At 38.5% G+C, this 27,701-nt stretch overlaps 1 protein-coding gene and 1 pseudogene across 1 annotated transcript in view; one reads left to right on the top strand and one right to left on the bottom strand.

The window, feature by feature from the left end:
- CENPP (centromere protein P) overlaps positions 1–27,701 on the bottom strand; it is a 290,099-nt gene that overhangs the window by 242,967 nt on the left and 19,431 nt on the right. Inside the window, exon 4 of the mRNA XM_039475190.2 lies at positions 23,128–23,216. Within this exon, the coding sequence (XP_039331124.1) occupies positions 23,128–23,216 (89 nt within the window). The remainder of the gene's footprint in view (positions 1–23,127; positions 23,217–27,701) is intronic.
- Positions 9,935–10,381, top strand: LOC101045626 (protein mago nashi homolog 2 pseudogene; annotated as a pseudogene).

Raw genomic sequence — 27,701 nt, 5'->3', positions numbered from 1 at the left:
CGGGGTTTCACCATGTTGACCAGGCTGGTCTCGATCTCTTGACCTCGTGATCCACCCGCCTCGGCCTCCCAAAGTGCTGGGATTACAGGCTTGAGCCACCGCGCCCGGCCGCTTACATAATCTTATATCAAGAAAAACTTAGACTCCCAACAAGAAACTATTAGATTTGATAAATGAATTCAGTTAAGTTGCAGAACAAAATAAATGTACAAAAATCAGTAGTGTTTCTATACATCAGTTACAAATGTGTCACCTCATGCACATCCCATGCTCATTGCTAGGAAGAATTAATACTATTAAAATGACCATATTGTCTAAGGCAATCAACCAATTCAATGCAGTCCAAGCCAGTCTCTAGAGATAATCAACAATTTGTCCTTGAGTGAGTTTTTCTTTTTCTTTCTTTTTTTTTTTTTTTTTTGGTTGGTTTGTTTGTTTGTTTGAGATGGAGTCTTTGTTGCCCAGGCTGGAGAGCAGTGGCACCAGCTTGGCTCACTGCAACCTCCTCTTCCCAGGTTGAAGCGATTCTCCTGCTTCAGTCTCCTGAGTAGCTGGGATTACAGATGTGCACCACCATGCCCAGCTAATTTTTTTTTTTTGTAGTTTTAGTAGAGACAGGGTTTCACCATGTTGTCCAGGGAAGTCTTGAACATCTGACCTCGTTATCCACCTGCCATGGCCTCCCAAAGTGCTGGGATTACAGGCGTGAGCCACCGCACCCAGCATGAGTGAATTTTTCAAATGCAAAACAACTAGCCCAGATTCCATACCTCCAACCACCTCCTTTACCAGGTTCTCTCTTCACTGGTTCTCTCTACTACTCACCTGCTATAATCACCCCAGGGCCATGTACAAGACACAATTAACTAGGGACAGGTCCTCTGATCCAGTGCCCACTGAAATTATTCAAACAAGCCAAGCTTAAGCCCGCTCATCTTGCCTCAATCATTACTTCCCACGGAAACCACAACAAAGGCTTTTGCTCACAGTGTCCCCTCTCCTATTTGTCTCTTGACTGACCCTAGTGCTCCTCATGTGGCCACTATGGTGTGGTGTGTCTCCTCTTGTGAACTGTAACTACGTTTTTAATGGCAATTGTCTCCTTGTCTGTTAGCCTCACTATATTGTTAATAATAATAAAAGCTATTGAAATCGGCTCCCATTTATTTATTTATTTTTAGAGATAGTCTGTTGCTCTGTCACCCAGCCTGGAGTGCAGTGGCAGGATTGTAAGTCACTGTAACCTAGAGCTCCTGGGCTCAAGTGACCCTCCCATCTCAGCCACCTTAACAACTACAACTACAGGAGGGTAGACCTGGCTAATTTTTTTCAATTTCTTTTTTGTAGAGACAGGGTCTTACTATGTTGCCAACGCTGGTCATGAACTGGTAGGTTCAAGTGATCCTTTCATTACAGCTTCCCAAACCATTAGGATTAAAGGCATGAGCCACTGCACCTGGCCAATTTATTCTTAACTTTTAAATATTAACCATGCAGTACATATGAACATAGACAGATGTTGAATATAAGCTGCTGATGCCTGTCAGTAGCCAAAAAACTATCCACAATATATAAATACCAGATGTGAGATTTGGTTTATCCATATTTGGTGACTCAAAAGGTCCTTTAACAGATGATGAACTCATTGGGACTGCTTCCCAGACAGACCTCATGAAATTGGTCTTCACAGCACCTATAGTTATATTTTTATGAAGGTGATTAATTTGGTTCAGCTCTTGATCATTGAATAAATGGCCCCAAGAAGCTGATTTGAACCTAATTTTGATAAAATTATTAGAAGCTGGAGTACAGGCTGAGTATCCCTTATCCAAAAATGATTGTTACCAGAAGCGTTTCAGATTTTGAATTTTTTTTCAGATTTTGGAATATTTGCATATACATAAAGAGATATTCTGGGGACAATCTCCAGGTCTTAAAGGTAATTTTATACAATATTTTAAATAATTTTGTGTGTAAAACAAAGTTTGTGTACAATGATCCAAGAGAAAGCAAAGGTGTCACTATCTCAGTCACCCATGTGGCTAATCTGGCTATTTAGCATCACTATCGCTCCTGATTCTGAATTTATGATACCAATAAGCAATAATTTTCTTATTCACACATAAGAACTTAACAATAAAAAAAGACATGTCATTAAATAGTGAAAAAATAATGTATGCAGTGTAGTAACACCAAAATACCAATTACCAGATTTTAAACAACAGCAACAACTAACAATGGTAAGCTTTCAGTCGCCACCTATGATGCTGTGTTTTGATTAAAATGTTACTGTATACTGCATTTTATTTTTTTAGGTGAGAAGAAACATAAGCAGTTGTGGTACCAAAAAAAGGGTTCTCTAGGGATGAGGAGGCATTCTGCTGGATAGTTCCCGTAGAACCATTTTTTTTTTATTGCATTTTAGGTTTTGGGGTACATGTGAAGAACATGCAAGACTGTTGCATAGGTACACACATGGCAGTGTGATTTGCTGCCTTCCTCCCCTTCACCTTTATCTGGCATTTCTCCCCATGCTATCCCTCCCCCATTTCCCCCCAACAGACCCTAGTGTGTAGTGCTCCAGTGTGTAGAACCATTTTTAAATGTTTCCTTCAAAGGCCTGGCGTGGTGGCTCATGCCTATAATCCCAGCACTTTGGGAGGCCAACACAGGCAGATCACTTGAAGCCAGGAGTTCAAGACCAGCCTGGCCAACATGGCAAAACCCTGTTTCTATTAAAAATACAAAAATTAGCTGGGTGTGGGTGCGTGCCTGTAACCCCAGCTACTCGGTAGGCTGAGGCAGGAGAATTGCTTGAATCCGAAAGGTGGAGGTTGCAGTGAGCCGAGATTGTGCCACTACACTCCAGCCTGGGACACAGAGTGAGACTTTGTCTCAAAAAATAAATGAGGCTGGGCAAGGTGGCTCACGCCTATAATCCCAGCATTTTGGGAGGCCAAGGCTGGTGGATCACGAGGTCAAGAGATTGAGACCATCTTGGTCAACATGGTGAAACCCCGTCTCTACTAAAAATACAAAGAAAATGAGCTGGTCATGGTGGCGTACGCCTATAGTCCCAGCTACTCGGGAGTCTGAGGCAGAAGAATTGTTAGAACCCAGGAGGCGGAGGTTGCGGTGAGCCGAGATCGCGCCATTGCACTCCAGCTTGGGTAACAAGAGTGAAACTCCGTCTCAAAAAAAAAAAAATTATAAATAAATAAAAATAAAATACATGTTTCCTCCACGGTTATCTGCCTCATTAACAACAGTTTTTTGTCTTATTAATCTAGCTTTGATTTTATAAACTGACATGATATCTTGTTCTATTATGAATGCATGCTGCTACCTCAGCTGAAGAGAGCTGGGAGGTTCTTTTTCCCTTTAGGATGTTGAATAAACTGTGTTGTAGTCCTGCATTTTGATAGCAACCTGCACAAGCCAGGTGTGGAATTTTCCACTTAAGATATCATGTCAGCAATCAAAACATTTCAGATTTTAGAGCAGTTTGGATTTCAGATTACAGATATTCAACCTGCAGTAACTCCATGAGAGCTCTTGGGAAAGTCAGTATTGAACTAACTGAATTGTGATCCTCTCAAACACTGTCCTCAAAACAGCCTCAGATGTTTGAAAAAATGAGCATGATGTTTGCTTATTAATATCATTCAGCTTAATAATCATTAAGCTGATTAATAATAATCATTTAGCTTACTTGTACAATGATTAATCAGAGGAATAATTTCTTCCCAAATCCCTTACAGATATGGTTTTTTATACTTTTCTGTGTTTTATTTTTTAAAATAATACCTTTTTTTAAAAAAAGAAAAAGCCCATAAATACTGAAGAAAGCATCTGGCACATAAAATTCATTATTATTGAGGACCTTTCTTGTTTTTTGATTTTTGTTTTTTTGAGACGGAGTCTCACTGTCACCAGGCTGGAGTGCAGTGGTGGGATCTCAGCTCACTGCAACCTCTGCCTTCTGGGTTCAAGCAATTCTTGTGCCTCAGCCTCCCAAATAGCTGGAATTACAGGCATGCACCACCACACCCATGTAACTTTTGTATTTTTAGTAGAGATGGGGTTTCACTATGTTGGCCAGGATGGTCTCAATTTCCTGACCTCGTGATCTGGCTGCCTTGGCCTCCCAGAATGCTGGGACTGAGGCATGAGCCCCCGTGCCAGGCCTATTGAAGACTCTTCCTAACTAGATCAGTTGAGTAATTTGTAAATGGTGGTGGGCATATATACTTACTGAAGGAATCTGTGCCACAAGTAATACCAAACAATAAGCAATCTGTAAAATGAAGTAATTCCATGCCTAGTAGGTGGCCCAAAGAAACAGTGTTTTGTAGATCTGGTTTCGCTGAAAAAGATTCCCCAAGTACTCGCAATCATCCCATGTTATAAAGGAGAGATCTAAGTTGTAGATGTTCTTCTACAGCTCTATCATTTCAATTTCAGTAAATTCCATCATTTCTCTGATATATTTTATTCTTTAATGCATAAATGTATGTTTTTAAAATGGGGACAGAACCCTGGAAATAATTCTATCCAGTTCTTTCATTTTGCAGATAAAGAACTCCACAAAGATTACACAGCTTTTCTAATTCAAAGCTGTTAGTCATTAAGAAAAAAAAAAAGAAATAAAATACATCAAGGTACATTATCCTTATTATCATAAATTTATAATTTACACTAGGATAAGAGTGGTTATAGGCCAGGCGCAGTGGAATTCCAGGGTTCAGATTTTTCTTTCATTCATTGCTACATATTAAGCACAAATGACAATACTTCACTGTAGAATAGGCAACACATAACTGCCGAATATATGAAGGAATACCACTGACTTGTCCATCTCATCTCTGCTTAACTTCAGTCTTATATTTTCAAGTATTTGTTAGATGATTCACTAAACAACTGTTTGAATACCAACCATGTACAAGGCACTCTCCTAGGTGACCTGGGGCTAATACTATCCCTCATTCTCCCCTAGAGTAGACACTTTATGCATTTATATCCCCATTGCATGTACTCTATCATCAATTACCATATATCATTGAAAATTTTGTGCATACACTAGGTTGTAAGCTGCATAAAATTGAAAATTTTGTTCAATTGTATTCTTAGAGACTAATACAATGCAAAGTACATAATATGTTTTTAACATATACGTATTTATTTAAAAATTTAGATATAGTAAAATTCACTCTTATTGTTATTTAGTTTTATTGTTATTTAGATTTTGGCCAAATGAATAGAGTTGTGTATCCAACACAACAACCAGTTCCATCCATAGAGGGGAATATAAAGAAGAATCACAGCAGGTTTACTGTTAAGCCATAAGACAACAGAAAAATACATTTACAATACTCAAGAGGAAAAAAAAAACCCATAGAACCAAAACAGTCAACCAAGGATTCTATATCCAGGATGATATCTTTCAAAACCAAAGATGAAATAAAGACTTTCAAGACCAAAATCATAGAAAAAGCTTAAAAAATCCATTAAAAGCAGACCATCAGGCCAGGCACAGTAGTTCATGCCTGTAATCCCAGCACTTTGGGAGGCCAAGGCAGGACGATTGCTTGAGCCCAGGAGTGTGAGACCAGCCTGGGTCACATAGAGACCCCTACCTCTTAAAAAAATTTTTTTTCTAATTAAAGAAAAAAAAAAAAAAAAGCAGGCCTCACTACAAAAAATAAAAATTAAAAATTAAAAACTGGGTGAGTACAGTGGCTGATGCCTATAATCCCAGCACTTTGAGAGGCCAACATAGATGGATCACTTGAGCTTAGGAATTCAAGACCAGCCTGGGCAACATGACAAAACCCCATCTCTACCAAAAATACAAAAAATTTGCCAGGCATGGTGGTGCGTGCTTGTGGTTCCAGCTATTCAGAAAGCTGAGGTGGTAGAATCACTTGAGTCTGGGAGGCAGAGGTGGCAGTGAGCTGAGTTTGCACTACTACACTCCACCTGGGTGACAGAGTAAGACCTCATCTCAAAACAAACAAACAAACCAAAAAAAAAAAAAAAAACCCAATAGGACTGGGCAAATGGATGAATTTGTTGATATTGCTAGGAGTCAAGTTTCTCAATATGGAAGAAACAACATAGAAATGTGAAGTGGGCCGGGCGCGGTGGCTCAAGCCTGTAATCCCAGCACTTTGGGAGGCCGAGGCAGGTGGATCACGAGGTTGAGAGATCGAGACCATCCTGGTCAACACGGTGAAACCCCGTCTCTACTAAAAATACAAAAAATTAGCTGGGCATGGTGGCGCGTGCCTGTAATCCCAGCTACTCAGGAGGCTGAGGCAGGAGAATTGCCTGAACCCAGGAGGCGGAGGTTGCGGTGAGCCGAGATCGCGCCATTGCACTCCAGCCTGGGTAACAAGAGCGAAACTCCGTCTCAAAAAAAAAAAAAAAAAAAAAAAAAAAAAGAAATGTGAAGTGGTAGTATGTAAACTACCATAAACACATACATACTATAAACTGGGGATAAATTGGAGTAGAACTGGAGGTCATGGTGTACACTCATGATTTTGTAAATATTTATAGTCATGTGTAGCTTATCAACAGGGATACATTCTGAGAAATGCATTGTCAGATGATTTCTTCACTGTAGGAACATCATACAGTGTACTTACACAGACCTACATGGTAGAGCCTACTGCAAACCTAGGCTATACGGTGTGGCCTATTGCTCCTAGGCTATAAACCCATACAGCATTATTGCACTAAATACTGTAGGCAACTGTAAAAGTGTTGAGCATTTGTGCATGTAACATATCTAAACATAGAAAAGGTACAGTAAAATACAGTAATGCAATCATGAGATCACCTTCGTATATGCAGTCTGTCACTGATCAAAAAGTAGTTATACGGCACATGACTATATGTGCACATGCATATTATATGAGTCATGATTTCTTATATACAGGTTTGTATGTGTGTGTATAAATATGTATGAATACATACATATGTGTATAAATATGTAGAAATACATATTTTCTAGTACTGTTTGTTGAAACAACCAAGAAGCAAAGACACTCCAATAGCAATGAGCAGACCTAGTGTCAGATCTGTCTCTAATAACATTTCCCACTAAAAGAAAATGGTTCCTCAGGTAAGTTGCTGAATCTGCACCTAAGGAGGACAGGATTGTGAGCCTGGAAAATCTTTTAATGCCAGAATATAACAAAGTGCTCAAAAATATAATGAGGAATTAACACATGGATTCAGAAGCCAGCTTAAAGAGATTCCCTCTGATCAAATCTGGGATACTCTGAGCACCAATACAAATAAGAAGAGTCAAAAACTATAAATCATTGGGAAAAAAAAGAATGAATCCATACATATAATAAATATGTACACATATACATACAAGGAGAATGGTGATCTGTTTCTTAAGCATAATGCCAAATACCTACTGAGAAATGTGGAGGAAGTGCTAGAGTTGAAAAATCATCATTTTACAAACATCATAGTAGAGAGTAGATAAGGCAAGGATCATCAGTAGATGCTAAATTGAGGAAGAAATATTAATAAAGAGTAGTAACTGTGTAGTCATCAACTGTGTCCCCACAGACTGCATGTTAGATGCAAGGGAGAAAAAAACAGTTATCATATAGTGGAGAAATACAACAGTTTCACTGAGTGAACAAACTTATTATCACCTATGGGGGACAGCTATGAAGAGAAGCACAAAATATTATCTATAAAGAATTTGCCTAAGAAGGCATAGCATCAACTGATCACTATAGAAGATCAAAGACAAAATAAAAAACATTTTATTGGGGAAAAAAAGTAGAAAGAAAAAAAGAAACAAACAAAAAAGTGGAAATATCTCTTTAAAAAAAAAGTTAAGTCTTGCTCAATGGCCCAGGCTGGAATGCAGCAGCATGATCACAGCTCACTGCAGCCTCAAATGATCCTCTTGCCTCAGACCCCCAGGTTGCTAGAAAGCATAGGCATGCACCACTATGCCAGACTAACTTTTTTTTTTAAAAACTTTCTGCAGAGATGGAGTCTTGTTCTGTTGCTCAGGCTGGTCGCAGGAAAAGCTTTTTAAAACACGACACAGTGAAAAATGGCCCAAGAAAGGATAGGGAATAACTCCGGATTAAATGAAACTAGAGATATGACAACTAAATGTAATATTTGACTTTAGAATGGATCATGTAATTCAGGGAAGAATAAAATGCAATCTATTATGAGATGAACTAAGAAAACTGGCATATGAAAAGCATATTAGATAAAAGTATCTTATCAATGTCAATTTATGAAGTCGATCACCGCACCGTAATTATATAGGGGAATATCTCTAAACTTAAAAATACACATTTGAGCCAGGTGCAGTGGCTCATGTCTATAATCCCAGCACTTTGGGAGACCAACGTGGGTGGATCACTTGAGGTCAGGAGTTCGAGATCAGCCTGGCCAGCATCATGAAACCCCATCTCTACTAAAAATACAAAAAAATTAGCTGGGTGTGGTGGTACACACCTGTAATCCCAGCTACTCAGGAGGCTGAGTCAGGAGAATCCTGGAGGGCGGAGGCTGAAGTGAGCTGAGATTGTACCACTGCACTCCAGCCTGAGGGACAGAGCAAGACTCCATCTCAAAATAAATAAAATAAGGCCAGGCTGGTGGCTTATGCCTATAACCCCAACACTTTGGAAGGCTGAGGTGGGCAGATCACTTGAGGTCAGGAGTTCGAGACCAGCCTGGCCAACATGGCGAAACCCCGTCTCTACTAAAAATACACAAATTAGCCAGGCATGATGGTGCATGCCTACAGTCTCAGCTACTAGGGAGGCTGAGGCTGGAGAATCACTTGAACCTGGTAAGTGGAGGTTGCAGTGAGCCAAGATCTTGCCACCCCACTCCAGCCTGGGTGACAGAGTGAGACTCCGTTTCAAAAAAAATAAAATAAAAAATAAGTAAATTTAAAAAAAAAATGTACACTTAAGTATTTATGGGAAATGAGCCATGATATATGCCACATGTCCTAAAAAGGCTCCATATCAAGAAGAACAACAGAAACATTAAAAATTTGGATATATATGGCAAACTATTAGCCTTTTCTTAAGTTGTTTAAAGTATGTATGATGATTGAAGTAAAACATTATAACATTATCTAATGGGGTTGAACCTGGAGGCAGAGGTTGCAATGAGCCAAGATTGTGCCACTGCAGTCCAGCCTGTGTGACAGAGGGAGACTCCACTTCAACAACAAAAAAGTAAGGAAACTGTGGAACACTGTCAAGAGAATAAGAGAGGAAGAAGCAGAGAGAATATTTTAAGGAATAAAGTGTTAAAACATCCCACATTTGATTAAAGACATGAGTATAAAACATCCAAGAAGTGGCCAGGTGCAGTGGTGCATGCCCATAATCCCAGCACTTTGGGAGGCCAAGGTAGGTGGATCACCTGAGGTCAAGAGTTCGAGACTGGTCTGACCAACATGGTGAAACCTTGTATCTACTAAATATAAAATATTAGCCAGGCATGGTGGCACGTGCCTATAATCTCAGGTACTTGGGAGGCTGAGGCAGGAGAATTACTTGAATCCAGGAGACAGAGGTTGCAGTGAGCTGAGATCGCCCCATTGCACTCCAGCCTGAGCAACAAAAGCAAAGCTCAATCTTAAAAAAAAATAATCCAAGAAGTTCAAACAACTCCAAGATGAACTCAGAGATCCACATAGAGAAGCATTATAATCAAGCTGTAAAAAGACAAAGAAAGAGAGAATATCTTGAAAGCAGCAAGAGAAAAGTGACTAGTCACATACAAGGGATATTCAATAAAATGATCAGCAGATTTTTCACCAGAAAGTGGGAAGGCCAGAAGTCAGTGAGCAGATTATAGTCAAAGTGCTAAAAGAAAAGAAAAAAGGGCTGGGTTTTCAGCAGGCTTACCAGGGACAAAAATGTCCATGGCCAGCAATTTCTACCTGCGCTACTATGTAGAGCACAAGGGCAAGTTTGGGCATGAGTTTCTGGAGTTCAAATTTCAGCTGGATGGAAAGCTTAGATATGCCAAGAACAGCAATTACAAAAATGATGTCATGATCAGAAAAGAGGCTTATGTGCATAAGACTGTAACGGAAGAACTGAAAAGAATTAGTGATGACAGTGAAATTATAAAAGAAGATGAGGCTTTGTGGCCTCCCCCTGACAGGGTTGGCTGACAGGAGCTTGAAATTGTCATTGGAGATAAACACATATCTTTTGCCACATCAAAAATAGGTTCTCTTATTCATGTAAGTCAGTCAAAGAATCCTGAAGGTCTTCAAGTATTTTGCTATCTGACATAAGACTTGAAATGTTTAGTTTTCAGTCTCACTGGATTACACTTCAAGATTAAACCAATTTAAATTACATGTTTTTCAAGGTGCTTGTATATTTAATTAAGGGACAGGAGGGTTTATTTGTCTTTTACAATATTGGAGATTTTATGAATATGAAACAAAAAAAAACATTTTGTATGTAAACTGAAAATAAGAAAATACATTAACAGGCTTAATGGTTATCCTTGAGTCCACGTGGTTTGGACAGTCCCCAAACCACGTGGACTCAGGGATAACCATTAAGCCTTTTTTATTAAATTCTGTAAATAAAAGCCATCTTTTGCTAAAAATTTGCTCTAATAAAACATACCAAATCCTGAACAAAAAAAAAAAGAAGGAAAAAGAAAAAATCAGTCGACCCAACCAAGAATTTTATATCCTGCAAAACCGTCCTTCAAAAGTGAGGGAGATGATCAAAGGGATGTAGCTGGAGAAAAGAAAAATAAAACAAAAATTAAAAAATTTAAAAAGTGAGAGAGAAATTACAACATGCTCAGGTAAACAAAAGCTGAGGGAGTTGGTTATCATTAAACTTTCTCCGTAAAAAACGGTCAAGGGAATTCTGTAGAGTGAAAGAAAGTACACTATACAGTAACCTGAAGACATGTTAAAAAATAAAGACTCTTAGAACATATAGAAAAAGGCAAAAGATAAAAAAAGTTAAACAACAACAGCAAAAAGATCAATAAAGGTAAATACATGTGAAATTATAAAAGTTAGTATTTTTGCAACAATTAGTATGTGACTGTTTCCTACATGATTTTATAGACTAATATGTTTTTAAAAAATTAGTCTAAAAGCTATTATTATTGTAATTTTCATTTGTGAACCCACATATTTTCTACGTAATTTAAGAAACCAATGCATTTTAAAGAATTATTAGTTTACATTTTGGGGTGCACAACATATAAATATGTAAGTTTATAATGTCAATAATTGAAAAGGCTGGGGATAGAGCTGTAAAGTAACACAAGTCTTCTAAATTTTTTTTAAGTTAATGGCATAAAATGAAATTGCAGGAACATTAAATCAAAAAAAGGTTACAAGAGACAAGAACACTATATACAGGTACACCTTGTTTTATTGTGCTTTGCTTTATTGTGCTTTGCAGATATTGTATTTTTTAAAACTGCAGGTTGTGGAAATGCCATGTCAAGCAAGTCCATTGGTGCCATTTTCCCAACAACATGTGCTCACTTCATGTCTGTCATATTTTGGTAATTCTCCCAATATTTCAAAATTTTTCATTATTATTGTCTGTTACAGTAATCTGTGATCCATAATCTTTGCTGTTACTATGGGAATTGTTTTGGGGTGCCATGAACCACTCCCATATAAAAAATGGCATTTTTCAGATATAATGGCATTGTACACTTAGTATACAGTAGTATAATGTAAACATGAATATTATATGCACTGCTCAACCAAAAAAAATTCATGTGGTTCACATTATTGCAATATTTCCATATACAGTGGTCTGGAACCAAACCCACAATATATCCAAGATATGTCTGTATTAATAAAAGCTTCCATATATTGAAAAGACGTAACACTTATAAGCATCTATACACTTAATAAACAGACCATCAAAATACATGAAGCATAAACTGACTAAATTAAAGGAAGAAATAGAAAGTTCTACAATAACAATTGGAGACTTCAATGTCCTAATCTCAATAATGAATAGAACAACCAGAAGACTTAAACAACACAATAAACCAACTAGTACATCTAACAGATATATATGGAACATTCTATGCAAAAAACAGATAGCAGCTGTGGAAAACACTCTGGTAGTTCCTCAAAAAATTTAACACAGAATGACCATATGATTCAGCAATTTCACTTACAGGCATATGCCCAAAAGATTTGAAAGTGGAGTTTCAAAGAGCTACTTGTACACTCATGTTCACAGCAGCACTATTAATACTAGTTAGAATATGGAAACAACCCAAGTGTCCAGTGACAGAGGAAGGGATAACAAAGGAACATAATGAAGCTGGCTGGTTGCTCTTAAGTTCTGAGGAAAAAGTAGTGAAAGAAAATGATGAACTCAGGGATTCTGTATCCTGGCTTCAGAAGCAGATACTGAGCCTCAAATCTGCTAAGATTGCCCTGAGTGAGAGTCTTTACCTCCTGTGGAAAAACAGACACAAGCTCATATCATGTGAATGGCTGACCTGCAATGAAAGGTGCAAGTACAGCTTCGCCACATGTCTACGGTTAAAGTGAGGGCATTAACTGGAAAAGAATGGGACCCTGCAACTTCAAATGGGGACCTCCAGCCTTTTACCAGGGTAACTGGGCATTGGAGAAAGGAAACTGATCAGACATTTTGGGAACTACTGGACACTGGCTCTAAGTTGACATTGATTCCAGAGGACCCAAAATGTCATTGTGGTCCTCCAATTAAAGTAAGGGCTTATGAAGGTCAGGTAATTAATGGAATTTTAGCTCAGTCCAACTTACAGTAGGTCCAGTGGGTGCCCAGACATCCTGTGGTCATTTCCCCAGTGCCAGAATGCATAACTGGCATAGACATACTTAGCAGCTGGCAGAACCCCCATCTTGGCTCTCTGACTGGTAGGGTGAGGGCTACTATGGTGGTAAAGGCCAAATGGAAGCCATTAAAGCTGCCTCTACCTAGAAAAATAGTAAATCAGAAACAATATCACATCTCTGGAGAAACTGTGATTAGTGCAACCATCAAGGACTTGAAAGACACAGGGTGGCGATTCCCACTACAACCCTGTTCAACTCTCCCATTTGGCCTGTGCAGAAGACTATAGATCTTGGAGAATGACAGTGGATTATCGTAAGCTTAACCAATTGGTGAATGCAATTGCAGCTGCCGTACCAGGTGTAGTTTCATTGCTTGAGCAAATGAACACATCTCCTGGTACATGGTATGCAGCTATTGACTTTGCAAATGCCTTTTTCTCCACTCCTGTTCATAAGGCCCACTGGAAGCAATTTGCCTTCAGCTGACAAGGCCAGCAATATACCTTTACTGTCCTACCTCAGGAGTACATCAACTCTCTGTCTTTGTGTCATAATCTTATTCAGAGAGACCTGGATTGCTTTTCACTTCCATAAGATATCACACTGGTCCATTACATTGATGACATTATGCTGACTGGATCCAGTGAGCAAGAAGTAGTAAATGCGCTAGAATTATTGGCCATCTTTTGCAGATAATTATCATCCTTTTGAGAGATGGCTCTTGGCCTGTTACTAGGCTTTGGTGCAAACTGAACATTTGACTATGAGTCATCAAGTCACCATGCAACCTGAACTGCCTATCATAAACTGGGGTGCTTTCTGACCCATCTAGCCATAAAGTGGGTCATACGCAGCAGCATTTGTGTCTTAGATCCAGAGGGAGGAACACTGCTACCAGGAGCCACAACAATGATCCCATTAAACTGGAAGTTAAAATTGCCACCTGGACACTGTGGGCTCCTCTTACCTTTAAGTCAACAGGCTAAGAAGGCAGTACAGTGTCTACTGGGATGACTCACCCAGATTATCAAGATGCAATCAGTCTACTACTCCACAATGGAGGTAAGGAGGAGTAAGCATGGAATACAAGAAATCCATTAGAACATCTGTCAGTATTACCATGCCCTGTGTAATGGGAAACTACATTAACCCAATCCAGGCAGGACTACAAATGGCTCACACCTTCAGGAATGAAGGTTTGGGTCACTCCACCAGGAAAAAAAACACAACCTGCTGAGGTGCTTGCTGAAGGCAAAGGAAATACAGAATGGGTAGTAGAAGAAGGTAGTCTTCAATACCAGCCACAACCACATGATCAGCTGCAGAAACTGGGACTGTAATTGTCATGAGTATTTCCTCCTTCTTTTGTTAAAAACGTTTGTGCATATATACACTTGTACTAAGAAAATATCTTCATTTTATTTCCATTTCCCTTTCTCATCTGACGTATGATTTCTTGACTTCATATCAGCATTTACAAATTAACTTTATGTAATAATATTTGGGTTAGAGATCAGTGTGTTTCCAGTTGCATGAAGGATAATTATACTAAGTGTAATTACGATTATTGTTGTCTTTATTTGAAGATTATGTATGATCTTAGGAGATGTGTATGGCTTCATGTTAACAAGGGGTGGACTTGTGATGGTTAATACTGAGTATCAGCTTGACTGGATTGAAGGATGCAAAGCATTAATCCTGGGTGTGTCTGTGAGGGTGCTGCCAAAGGAGATTAACTTTTGAGACAGTGAGTTGGAGAAGGCAGACTCACCCTCAATCTGGATGGGCACCATCTAATCAGCCTCCAGTGAATATAATGGAGGCAGAAACATGCGAAAAGGTTAGACTGGGCTAGCCTCCCAGTCTACATCTTTCTCCCATGCTGGATGCTACCTGCCCTCAAACACTGGAATCCAAGTTTTTCAGTTTTGGAACTCGGCCTGGCTCTCCTTGCTCCTCAGCCTGCAGATGGCCTATTGTGGGACTTCCTAATCATGTGAGTTAATACTTAATAAACTCCTATATATATATAAAGTATATATATTATTAATATAATAATATATAATAATTATAATTTACTATAAGTATATATAGGAATAATATATGTAGGAGTCCTATATATTTATATAATAAATTATATATGCATTTACATAATTATAAATAATTTATAGTCATATATAGGAGTCCTATATATACATGCTTCTATATATACTCCTATATATAGAAGTCCAATATATATGTTTATATATTTTATTAAATGTTTCTTATATCATTATTATAGCTATATTATATATTTTTATAATATATATTTATATATAGGAGTATATATAAATATATAGTATATATATTATAGTAATATTATTGTAGTAATTATTATAGTATATACTCCCATATGTTTATATAGTAATACATAGGAGTATATATATTTATTATTACCATGTATAATATATTTATATATGAGTATACATATTATTACTCTATACATAAGCATATATATGACTTATATAGGAGTCCTAAATATATATATCCATTATTTTATATACATATTTATGTATATATATTTATATATAAGTATATATAAATATAAATATGTGTGTCTTTATATAGGCAACAAGGATTGGCTGCTGCCTTGGGGGATGGGAAGGAGCCTGAAGGCATATTTTCCAGGGTGATGCAGTACTATTGAGGAGGCTATAGCTGTGTGGATTGGAAAAAGGCTTTTTATGCTGATAATCATAACTAAAATAGGAGCAAAGTCATTATTTAGTCAACATTTGTAAATTTGATTTGTAATTTTGATTATTTACATTTAAGCAACAGGCATGAGAGAAAAGGCCCTGTCTTCTCTCAGTTGGACAGATTCACAGAACTATCATTTTTTTGTTTGTTCGTTTTGGTTTTGGTTTTGATTTTTGAGATGGTGTCTTGCTCTGTCACCTAGAGGAGTGCAGTAGCATGATCTTGGCTTACCGCAACCTCTGCCTCACGGGTTCAAGTGATTCTCCTGCCTCAGCCTCCAGAGTGGCTGGGTTTACAGGTGCCCGCCACCACACTGAGCTAATTTTTTGTATTTTTAGTAGAAATGGGGTTTCTCCATGTTCATCAGGCTTGTCTCCAACTTCTGACCTCAGGTGATCCGTCCACCTTGGCCTTCCAATGTGCTGAGATTGCTGGTGTGAGCCACTGCAGCTGGCCAGGACTATCTTACATAAATGATGCAATTAAAGCTTGTGTGGCGCAGAAAAAAGAAAAGAAAAGGAAAGTAAAAAGAGAGAGAGAGGAAAAAAAAGAGAGAAAGAAAGAAAGCAAGAAAGAAAGAAATTCTGACTTATGCTCCATGGATCAACCTTGACAACATTACACTCAGTGAAATAAGCCAGTCAAAAAAAAAAAGGCATATACTGGCCAGGCATAGTGCCTCATGCCTGTAATCCCAGCACGTTGGGAGGCCGAGACAGATAGATCAAGACCAGAGTTCAAGACCAGCCTGGCCAACATGGCCAAACCCCATCTCTTACTAAAAATACAAAAATTAGCTGGGTGTGGTGGCACATGCCTGTAATCCTAGCTACTTGGGAGGCTGAGGCAGGAGAATCACTTGAACTCAATTATGAATTGGGAGGGAGGGAGAGGTTCCAGTGAGCCAAGATCACACCACTGCACTCCAGCCTGGGCAATAGAGTAAGATTCCACCTAAAAAAAAAAAAAAAAAAAAAAAAAAAAAATGCAAATACTATATGATTCCACTTACATGAGGTACTTAGAGTAATCAAAATCATACAGACAAAAAGTAAAATGTTGCTTGCTAGAGGATGAGGAGCGGGAAGAAGGGAGAGTTACTGTTTATGGCCACAAAGTTTCTGGGTTTTTTGAGACAGAGTCTTGCTCTGTCACCCAGGCTGGAGTGCAGTGGCATGGTCTCGGCTCACCACAACCTCTGCCTCCCTGGTTCAAGCAATTCTCCTGCCTCAACCTCCAGAGGAGCTGGGGCTACAGGCACACGCCACCATGCCCAGCTAATTTTTGTATTTTTAGTAGAGACCAGGTTTCACCATGCTGGCCAGGCTGGTTTCGAACTCCTGACCTGATGATCTGCCTGCCTCAGCCTCCCAAAGTGCAGGGATTACAGGCGTGAACCACCATGCCCAGCCAAAGTTTCTGTTTTAAAAGAGAAAAGAGTTACGTTGATGGATAGTAGTGATGGTTGCACAACATAATGAATGTTTACTACCATTGAATTGTACGCTTCAACATGGTTGAGTTAGTAGATTTTATAAGTATTCTGCCACAGTAAAAACATAGGTAAACAAATAATCTAAAAGAAGGCAAGAAAGGGCAGTAGAAGAATAACAACAACAACAAAATAGATTCACAGAAAACAAAGACCAAAAAAGAATAGCTGAATTAACACAAAGCTGCATAAGCATGTACTTTATGGGGAACACTGGAGATTATGTGTTAAAAGTCAGTCTAATAACTATTTAAAAAATTTTTTAGCATCTGAAAAAAATTGCTTTCCAAAGAATATGGGCCTATAAAGAGCAGAAGTTTGCCCACTAGAGCTTAAAGGCCAAAGAGACATGATATTTCATTCTCCATCAAACAAGTGAGCAAAAAATAAACTCTTACTCATGTGATGAGGGAGTAAGCCATGAAAATAATCTTAAAAGTTATGATGACTCAAGTTTAAACACAGGCAGAGGAAAAGACTATTCTTTTATAATGAGCTTTAAAAGATTAATGATTTTCTTCATCCATTTGCATCTTCATAAAGCATACTGTACTACAGCACGTAAGAGTTTTCCATATAGAAAGAAATTTTGTGTGTGGGTGTGGGTGTTGGCTCTCACAGCTGTAATAATGATTGTAATTTATCTATTTTTCCTAAGCAAAGTCCAAACTTCACTAAATGTAAAACAGATGTCATGGATTTCTTTCATAAAATGTTGGCAGTAACACATTTCAATTTCAACTAAAGTAGTAAAGAAACAAAAATAACTCCAAATGTCTCCTCTCAAGGATAAAGCAAACATAAAGAGAAATTTAGGTTAAAAATTTAAAAATTTTATTCTAACAATAAATTTCTGGGTATTACATCTAAAACTAGGTGACCATCAGAAATTAATTCACAAAAATATTAACAGTCATTCTCACACATTACTGGTGAGAATACAAAATAGTATGATTGTTCTGGAAAACAGTTTGGCAGTTTATTATGAATTTAAACATACTCGTATATGACTCAGCAATTCCACTTCTGGTTATTTACCTTACAGAAAAGAAAACTTGTATTCACACAAAAATCTCTAGTGAATGTTCACAACAGCATATACATGTATGTTTGTGTGTATATTTATAGCATATGAATGTTTGTAAAGGCATGAATGCATGTGCACATATATATACATATATATACACACACACACACAATGATAATATCTTTACATTATACATATTATACAATGTAATATGCTACATAAATGTATATATCACTATAATATACTATATTCACCAAAAACTGAAAATAACCCAAATGTTCTTCAATGGATAATTGAATAAAACTCTAGTACATCCATACAAGGGAATATGAAAATAAAAAGGAATAAAACGCATTATAAGTGAGACCAACAACTCCTTAAATGGGCCAAAAATGGGCCCATGGGCAGCCAGTACTTCAACAGAGGAAAGAGTCTGTGAAGTTGCAGATAGATTAATAGAAATTATCCAAACTGAAACACACACACAAAAAGGCATGAAAGGAATAGAAGAGCATCCAAATGCTAGGACAATATGTCGGATAGTCTAGCATATGTGTGATTAGAATGATACAAGGCAAAATAAATACTTTAAAAGATATGGTTGATAATTTTCACACAAATATACCCCAAACATAGCACCAACTACAGAAAAGCAAAATGAAGAGAAAGATTTAAGGCAGCCCCAAGCACACACACAAGACACACTAATACAGAAAAATAAAGACAACAATCATAGCAGACTTTTTGTCATGACCTATGCAATCCAGATCATGAAAGAATATGTTTAAAGATATATATTTTTTAAAAACCTGTCTACTCAGAATTCTATGGCCAGCAAAAATACCTTTCAAAAAATGAAGGCAAAATTAAGAGTTTTCTAGAGAAAGAAAAGCTGATAGATATTATGGCCAATAGACCAGCACGGTAAGAAATGTTAAGGGGGTCAGGTGCGGTGGCTCATGCCTGCAATCCCAGAACTCTGGGAGCCCGAGGCGGGTGGATCACCTGAGGTCAGGAGTTTGAGACCAGCCTGACCAGCATTGTGAAACCCTGCCTCTACTGAAAACACAAAATTAGCCGGGCATAGTGGTGCACACCTGTAGTCCCAGCTACTCGGGAGGCTGAGGCAGGAGAATCACTTGAACTCAGGAGGCGAGGTTGCAGTGAGCTAAGATTGTGCCATTGCACTCCAGCACAGGCAAAAAGAGTGAAACTCCATCTTAAAAAAAAAAAAAAAAAAAAGCTAAAGGAAGTTCTTACGGAACAAGGAGCATATAAATTAGAAATCTGAATCAACATAAAGAAATGAAGAATGGCCAGGCGCGGTGGCTCAAGCCTGTAATCCCAGCACTTTGGGAGGCCGAGGTGGGTGGATCACGAGGTCGAGAGATCAAGACCATCCTGGTCAACACGGTGAAACCCCGTCTCTACTAAAAATCTAAAAAATTAGCTGGGCATGGTGGCGCGTGCCTGTAATCCCAGCTACTCAGGAGGCTGAGGCAGGAGAATTGCTTGAACCCAGGAGGCGGAGGTTGTGGTGAGCCGAGATCGCGCCATTGCACTCCAGCCTGGGTAACAAGAACGAAACTCTGTCTCAAAAAAAAAAAAAAAAAGAAATGAAGAATGTTGGCCAGGCGCGGTGGCTCAAGCCTGTAATCCCAGCACTTTGGGAGGCCAAGGTGGGTGGATCACAAGGTCAAGAGATCGAGACCATCCTGGTCAACATGGTGAAACCCCGTCTCTACTAAAAATACAAAACATTAGCTGGGCATGGTGGCACGTGCCTGTAATCCCAGCTACTGAGGAGGCTGAAGCAGGAGAATTGCCTGAACCCAGGAGGCGGAGGTTGCGGTGAGCCGAGATCACGCCATTGCGCTCCAGCCTGGGTAAAACGAGCGAAACTCCGTCTCAAGAAAAAAAAAAAGAAAAAGAAATGAAGAATGGGGGCCGGGCGCGGTGGCTCAGCCTGTAATCCCAGCACTTTGGGAGGCCAAGGCTGGTGGATCACGAGGTCAAGAGATCGAGACCATCCCGGTCAACATGGTGAAACCCCGTCTCTAGTAAAAATACAAAAAATTAGCTGGGCATGGTGGCGTGTGCCTGTAATCCCAGCTACTCAGGAGGCTGAGGCAGGAGAATTGCCTGAACTCAGGAAGCGGAGGTTGCGGTGAGCCAAGATCGCACCATTGCACTCCAGCCTGGGTAACAAGAGCGAAACTCCGTCTCAAAAAAAAAAAAAGAAAAGAAATGAAGAATGTTGTAACTGAAAAAAATGAAGATAAATATACAAAAACATGTTTTGTAAGTCAGGTGTGGTGGCTCATGCCTGTAATCTCAGCACTTTGGGAGGCCGTAGCGGGTGGATCACTTGAGGTCAGGAGTTCAAGACCAGCCTGGCCCACATGGTGAAATCAAGAAAAAAAAAATTAGCTGGGCATGGTAGCTGGATGCCTGTAATCCTAGCTACTCAGGAGGCTGAGGCAGGAGAATTGCTTGAACCTGGAAGGCAGAGGTTGCAGTGAGCCAAGATCATGCCACTGCACTCCAGCCTGGGCAACAGAGTAAGTAAGAATCCATCTCAAGAAAAAAAAACAAAACAAAGCAAGTTTTGTCTTATTTTAAATTGCTTTAAAAAATAATTGAGTCTAAGGCCAATATAGTAACAATGCCCTGAGGCATCAGGAACTTGTAAAAGTATATGACAATTGTATGACAATAATAATACAATGAATGGTTGAGGGGAAAAAATGGAAAGTATACTGTTGTTCTTACAGTACATGTGAAATGTTTACTATTTAAAGTTAAGGTAGACGCGATAAGGGATGATCAAGGTAGAAGCAAGAGTCAATAAAATAATGACTAAGATTTTCCAAAAACTAAAGATATCAATCCTGTCTGAAAACTACAGATCTATAATGAAAAACTAAAAATAAATTCATATTTAGGCACATAATACTTAAATTGCATAACAGCAGAGATAAAGAAAAAAGAAACTTCAAAAGTAGAAGTAATTTGCACTAGGTCATTGAATCTGGACTAAAATCCAGGTCTTCTGACCTATGTTCAACACTCTTTCTAAAATACCACTCTCCACAAAAGGGAACCCAGTCAAAAAAATTACCCAAAAGGCTGAGATTAAATATTAAGTGACTATAATATGCTCATTATTACAAGATATCTCAATATTCTTCCTTTTGTAGTTTCCAAATAGCAGATGCTACTTCCAAACCATGGTCTGAACCAAAGAAAGTATGTGATCTCTGCCATGACATAACACATTCTTGGTGTTCTGCCTACCTCTCAAACAGTTCCTTTTCTAATTCCTTTGCAGGAACCTTGCCTTCTATTCAGCCAGTATAGTTAAGAATTCCTCAAGGCTTAGTTTTAGGCCCTTTTCTAGTTTCACTCTATATTCCTTCCTAGGCACCCTCATTCCTGCTCAAGGCTTTAATTCCTACCGAATAGAAGATAATTTCAGTGTTCTCCCACCCCCACCTCTTCTGTGCTGCCTCTTTCACATTTTTATTTCAGAGTTTTCAAAGGCACTCAAGTCTCATATGTCCAAAATAAAGTCATAATCTCACCGGACAATGGTCCTCTTCCAAACTTCCCTTATCAGCAAACAGGCCCACCATAATCAAAGAGTTATCACCTGTGAATGACCTCTAATTCCTTTTATTCAAATAATCCCATTGCCCACTCATTTTTGCTTCCTAAATATCCCCAAAATTCATCTAGCTAAGTACCATCATTTCAGTCCAAACTACAAACTTCTCTTGCCTGAACTGTTTTAAAAGACTAGTCATTGACTCACCTGTATCAGTGATTGTACTCCTTCATTCCATTTCTCCATAGCATCCAGAATAATTATTTCTAGGATGCCACACTTCTGTTTTCCTCAGGCCCTCATCAAAACTTTTTAATAGTTTCACTTGGTCCTAGGACTATGATAAAACTCTTCATACCAAATTCCCTGTAGTATGGACCTTACCTAATTTACTAGCCTCAACTTACACCATTCTCCTAGGCTCTTGCCTCTACCGGTCACTCTGGCCCTGTGTCAATTGCTCGCAGACATCATGCTCCCTGCTAGCACAGTGCACAGTAAAGCTATTTCCTCTTTATTAGTTCACACCTACTCATTTTTCAGATGTCAGCTCAACCTTCAGGAAATGATTTCATGTTCTCTCTGCTAGTCAAATTCCTGATACACACTTTAGGAGGCCAAGGCAGGAGGATTGCTTGAGCAGCCTGGGTAACATAGTGAGATCCCAACTCTAATTTTAAAATAAAATATAAAAGTAATAAAAAACAAAAATTCCTGATATATACTTCAACAGTATTATGTAACTCTCCTTTGTAGCATTTAACATAGTCAAAATTTAAGATTTACTTCTGCCATTATTTGATTAATATCTGACTTCTCAACTAGACTGTCAATTCCATGAGGACTGAGGATTAGATCTTTTCTTGCTCACATTTTAATTTTAGCCGGGCGCTGTGGCTCAAGCCTGTAATCCCAGCACTTTGGGAGGCCGAGGCGGGCGGATCACAAGGTCAAGAGATCAAGACCATCCTGGTCAACATGGTGAAACCCCGTCTCTACTAAAAGTACAAAAAATTAGCTGGGCATGGTGGCGCGTGCCTGTAATCCCAGCTACTCAGGAGGCTGAGGCAGGAGAATTGCCTGAACCCGGGAGGCGGAGGTTGAGGTGAGCCAAGATCACGCCATTGCACTCCAGCCTGGGTAACAAGAGCGAAACTCCATCTCAAAAAAATAAAATAAAATAAAAATTTTAATACCCAGCACATAGTGAATGTTCAATAAATATAAACTAAATGAAAGAATAACAGATATAGAGAATATGGGCTTAAATAAAAGCCACAGTAATGATGTTATATTTTCAGAGAAGGCCTATTTATTTACTAAGATAAGGAAAAGGTAAACTTAAAACTGTAAAGTGTAAATTTACTTTTTTTTGTCTAAAAAAGTAAACTTGTAAAATAGCTTACCTAGACACAAATTCACTTAATTCTGAACATTCTGTAGGCTCCATTATTATGTTGAGGTCAGTAACAGCAGAAGATAATCTCTCCTTATTCTAAAACAAATATAAAAAGTTTACGTATCAAAGCATGGTAAACTTCAAAAAGATAAAAATACTTTTGAAATACGCAAAATGAACTGTCACCAAATAAAAGAGTAATCAAGAAATTATACCAAAAACATTGGTTATTTGTTAAAAGAATGAAGTCAGATCCTTATTCTATACCAAAAACCAAAAGGAATTCCAGATGAATTACTTATGTAAATGGAACACTGAAACAATAAAATATAAAGAGAAAATATAAACTTTTATTATTGAGGAAAGACTTTCTAAACAAAAATAGAAAAAAAATAGCAAATATGATTAAATAAAAACACAATATATCTAAGTAAAAAAATGACCTCACCGGGCGCCGTGGCTCAAGCCTGTAATCCCAGCACTTTGGGAGGCTGAGGCGGGTGGATCACAAGGTCAAGAGATCGAGACCATCCTGGTCAACATGGTGAAACCCCATCTCTACTAAAAATACAAAGAATTAGCTGGGCATGGTGGCGCGTGCCTATAATTCCAGCTACTCAGGAGGCTGAGGCAGGAGAATTGCTTGAACCCAGGAGGCGGAGGTTGTGGTGAGCCGAGATCGCCCCATTGCACTCCAGCCTGGGTAACACGAGCGAAACTCCATCTCAAAAAAAAAAAAAAAAAAAAAAAAAATAAGACCTTATAATAAAAGAGAAGCAATAAACTGAGCTAAATATTTACCATAAACATGACAAAGGGACACTAAAAAGCTGAAAAAAAAACCGGCAAAGGATATTGACTAAAAACTCAGAAGTAAAAAACAATTTACATGTACAAAAATGTTCAATCTTAGCTGGGCACAGTGGCTTACACCTGTAATCCCAGCACTTTAGGAGGCCGAGGCTGGTGGATCACCTGAGGTCAGGAGTTTGAGATCAGCCTGGCCGATGTGGTGAAACCCTGTCTCTACTAAAAAATAATAAAAATTAGCGGGGCTTGGTGGGGGCCACCTGTAATCCCGGCTACTCTGGAGGCTGAGGTAGGAGAATTGCTTGAACCCAGGAGACAGTGGTTGCAGTGACCTGAGATCATACCACTGCACTCCGGCCTGGTCAAAAGAGCAAGACTCTGTCTCCAAAAATAAAAATAAAAAGTTCAGGGCCGGATGCGGTGGCTCAAGCCTGTAATCCCAGCACTTTGGGAGGCCGAGGCGGATGGATCATGAGGTCAAGAGATCGAGACCATCCTGGTCAACATGGTGAAACCCCGTCTCTACTAAAAATACAAAAAATCAGCTGGGCATGGTGGCACGTGCCTGTAATCCCAGCTACTCAGGAGGCTGAGGCAGGAGAATTGCCTGAACCCAGGAGGCAGAAGTTGCGGTGAGCCGAGATCGTGGCATTGCACTCCAGCCTGGATAACAAGAGCAAAACTCAGTCTCAAAATAAAATAAAATAAAATAAAAAATAAAAAAATAAAAAGTTCAATCTTGCTAGTAATAATTGTAAATTAAAACAATAAGATGCCATTTTTACCTATAAAATGAGCAATGACTAAAAATGTGTCAATCGTAGTAAATATACTGAAACCTAGCATAACCCTTTTAAATATCATTTTGACAATGCATAACTTAAAATATTCTTAATCTTCTGTCCCAGTAATTTAACTTCTAAGAATCTGTCCTTAAGTAATATAATGAGAAACAAAGACAAAGACTTATGAACAAATATATTCATAACCGCACTACTTATCACAGAAAACAAAAACAACTATATACTCAATGATGGGGATTGTTAAACTGTTTTATCTGCAGATTCAGGTTTTCCCTTTTACTTTAGTAAAATTTGTTCTGTTATGTATTTGCTATAATTTCTCTTTACTTTTTTTTGCTACTCTTGTTTTTGGAAAAATCATATATTGGCTCTCCATTGTCTGTCTTCTAGATTTATTATGTTCGTTTCAATTGCTTTCACAGGTGATTTTTCTCAGGCATATCCTCCGTATTCTATTCTCTTATACTGATAATGTAGTTTTCAGTACTATAAGCATTTTATTCTTTTCTTTTTCTCTCAGCTTTTTTCTCTTATTCAATTTTCTTTATGCTTTGAGAGTCAGAGCAGCTTTTATATAGCATGCTGTCTTTTTTCCTGAATTAACTATTTAAAGTGAATTTGTCTGTATAACTTCCTTTCTTTTTATGTCAGTATTTTTGCCCTGATTTTAAATCACATTGCCCAATATAGTGATGAAAGAACTCTGTTCCATCTTTGTGCTCTGAATTCCTGAACTCTGTGGCTCCTATTTGTTATGAACAGCAGTAAATCCAGCAATTTTTGCTATTTCCTAAGACTACAGTGAGTGGAAACTTCTTGACTCTCTTTCCCATTTATCTGGATACTATCTGACTGTCCCTTAATATTCTGAACTGTTGGAGAAAGAAATACTGATGGTTTGTAATCTTTGCTTAGTTTTTCACCTGCCTGAGGGAAGGGTAGGAATTACCGGGAGCAGATGCAGTTCAATAAGCTCTCTGTAGGCATCTACCACCATTTCTAATCAAAACATAAGTTCCAGAAGCACTCTTACAACTCAGTTTTTTAAAAGATAAACCAATTCAAAACTGGGTAAAAGACCTGAATAGATATCTCTTCAAAGATGATATATGAATGGCCAATAAGGACATGAAAATATGCTCAACATCATTAGTCATCATCAAATAGTTCCAATTGACCTGGTAATTCCACTTCTGGTCATACATTTCCACTTTAGTGGAAACTTAAGTCCACCTAAAAACTCGCACATAAGGCTGAACATAGTGGCTCATGTCTCTCTTATCCCAACACTTTGAGAGGCTGTGGCAGAAGGATTGTTTGAGTCTAGAAGTTCAAGACCAGCCTGGCCAACACGGTGAGACCCCATCTTTACAATGATAAATGCTACAGCATGGATGGGCCTCGAAAACATTATGCTAAGTGAAAGAAGCCAGACAACACAGACCACATATTATATGCTTCTATTTATATGAAATGTCCAAAGCAAGTAAATCTGTAGAGAGAAAACTGGTTCTTTGGGATTGGGTAAAAGGAGAGGGGGAGTTGACAGACTTGAATCGCTACCTTGTGGTCACAGAGTAATTCGCCAAAATGAGGAACACAAAGGGAAAGAGGAGAGGCACTCGATACATGTTCTCTAGGCCTTTTAGAAAACATGGAGTTGTTCCTTTGGTCACGTATACGCGAATCTATAAGAAAGGTGATATTGTAGACATCAAGGGAATGGGTATTGCTCAAAAAGGAATGCCCCACAAATGTTATCATGGCAAAACTGGAAGGGTCTACAATGTTACCCAGCATGCGGTTGGCATTGTTGTAAACAAACAAGTTAAGGGCAAGATTCTTGCCAAGAGAATTAATGTGCGTATTGAGCACATCAAGCACTCTAAGAGCCGAGATAGCTTCCTAAAACGTGTGAAGGAAAATGATCAGAAAAAGAAAGAAGCCAAAGAGAAAGGTACCTGGTCCAACTGAAGCGCCAGCCTGCTCCACCCAGAGAAGCACACTTTGTGAGAACCAATGGGAAGGAGCCTGAGCTGCTGGAACCTAGTCCCTATGAATTCATGGCATAATAGGTGTTTAAAAAAATAAATAAATAAAAGACCTCTGGACTGTTAAAAAAAAAAAAAAAAAAAGGAGATGGGGAGTTGAAGGATGACAGTTAAAGAATATGGGGTTCCTTTTTGAGGTAAAAAAAAATTTACTGTGGCAATGACTGCACAACTCTGAATATATTAAAAACTACAGCCCAGATGCACTTTGGGAGGCCGAGGCGAGTGGATCACTTGAGGTAAGGAGTTTGAGACCAGCCTGGCCAACATGGTGAAACCCCGTTCCTACTAAAAATTCAGAAATTAGCTGGGCATGGTGGTGCACAGCTAACTGGGAGGCCAAGGCAAGAGAATCACTTGAACCCAGGAGGCAGAGGTTGTAGTGAACAAAGATCGCACCACTGCACTGCAGCCTGGGCAACAGAGCAAGAGTCAGTCTCAAAAAGAATAACAATAATAATAATTAATAATAATAAACGTGAAACAAAGCTTGGATTCTGAATAAATTATATTTTTAAAAAACTATAGAACTATATACTTTAAACTGGTAAGTTATATGATATGTGAATTATATCTCAATAGAACTGTTATCAGAAAAATAAAAGGAAAGAAAGGAAAAGGAAAACAAAAATCTCAGGGGCACATCTGGTCTCCTGGTCAGGTATGTGTAGACACATGTTAGATTTCAGCTTTTTAACCCATTAGAATAGACAAGTAACCCTTCAATGCAAAGTCTATTTTATTGGCCTCTTTTGAAAAAATTTTTTTGTTGTTGGTTTATAGAATCTTGTTTAACAACTTAAAAGCTGACTTGAAAATATTGTTTTTCCATCTCTCCCCTGCTTGTGGTACTGCTAACTAGGTCAATTCTCCCCAGTTGCTAAATAAGAGAAGAGACCTTACAAACAATCTGACCT

The sequence above is a fragment of the Saimiri boliviensis genome, chromosome 2 (genome assembly GCF_048565385.1).
Source record: "Saimiri boliviensis isolate mSaiBol1 chromosome 2, mSaiBol1.pri, whole genome shotgun sequence".
Taxonomy (NCBI): domain Eukaryota; kingdom Metazoa; phylum Chordata; class Mammalia; order Primates; family Cebidae; genus Saimiri; species Saimiri boliviensis.
The sequence above is the reverse complement of the archived record's forward strand: the minus strand, read 5'-3'. Positions and strand labels throughout refer to the sequence as shown.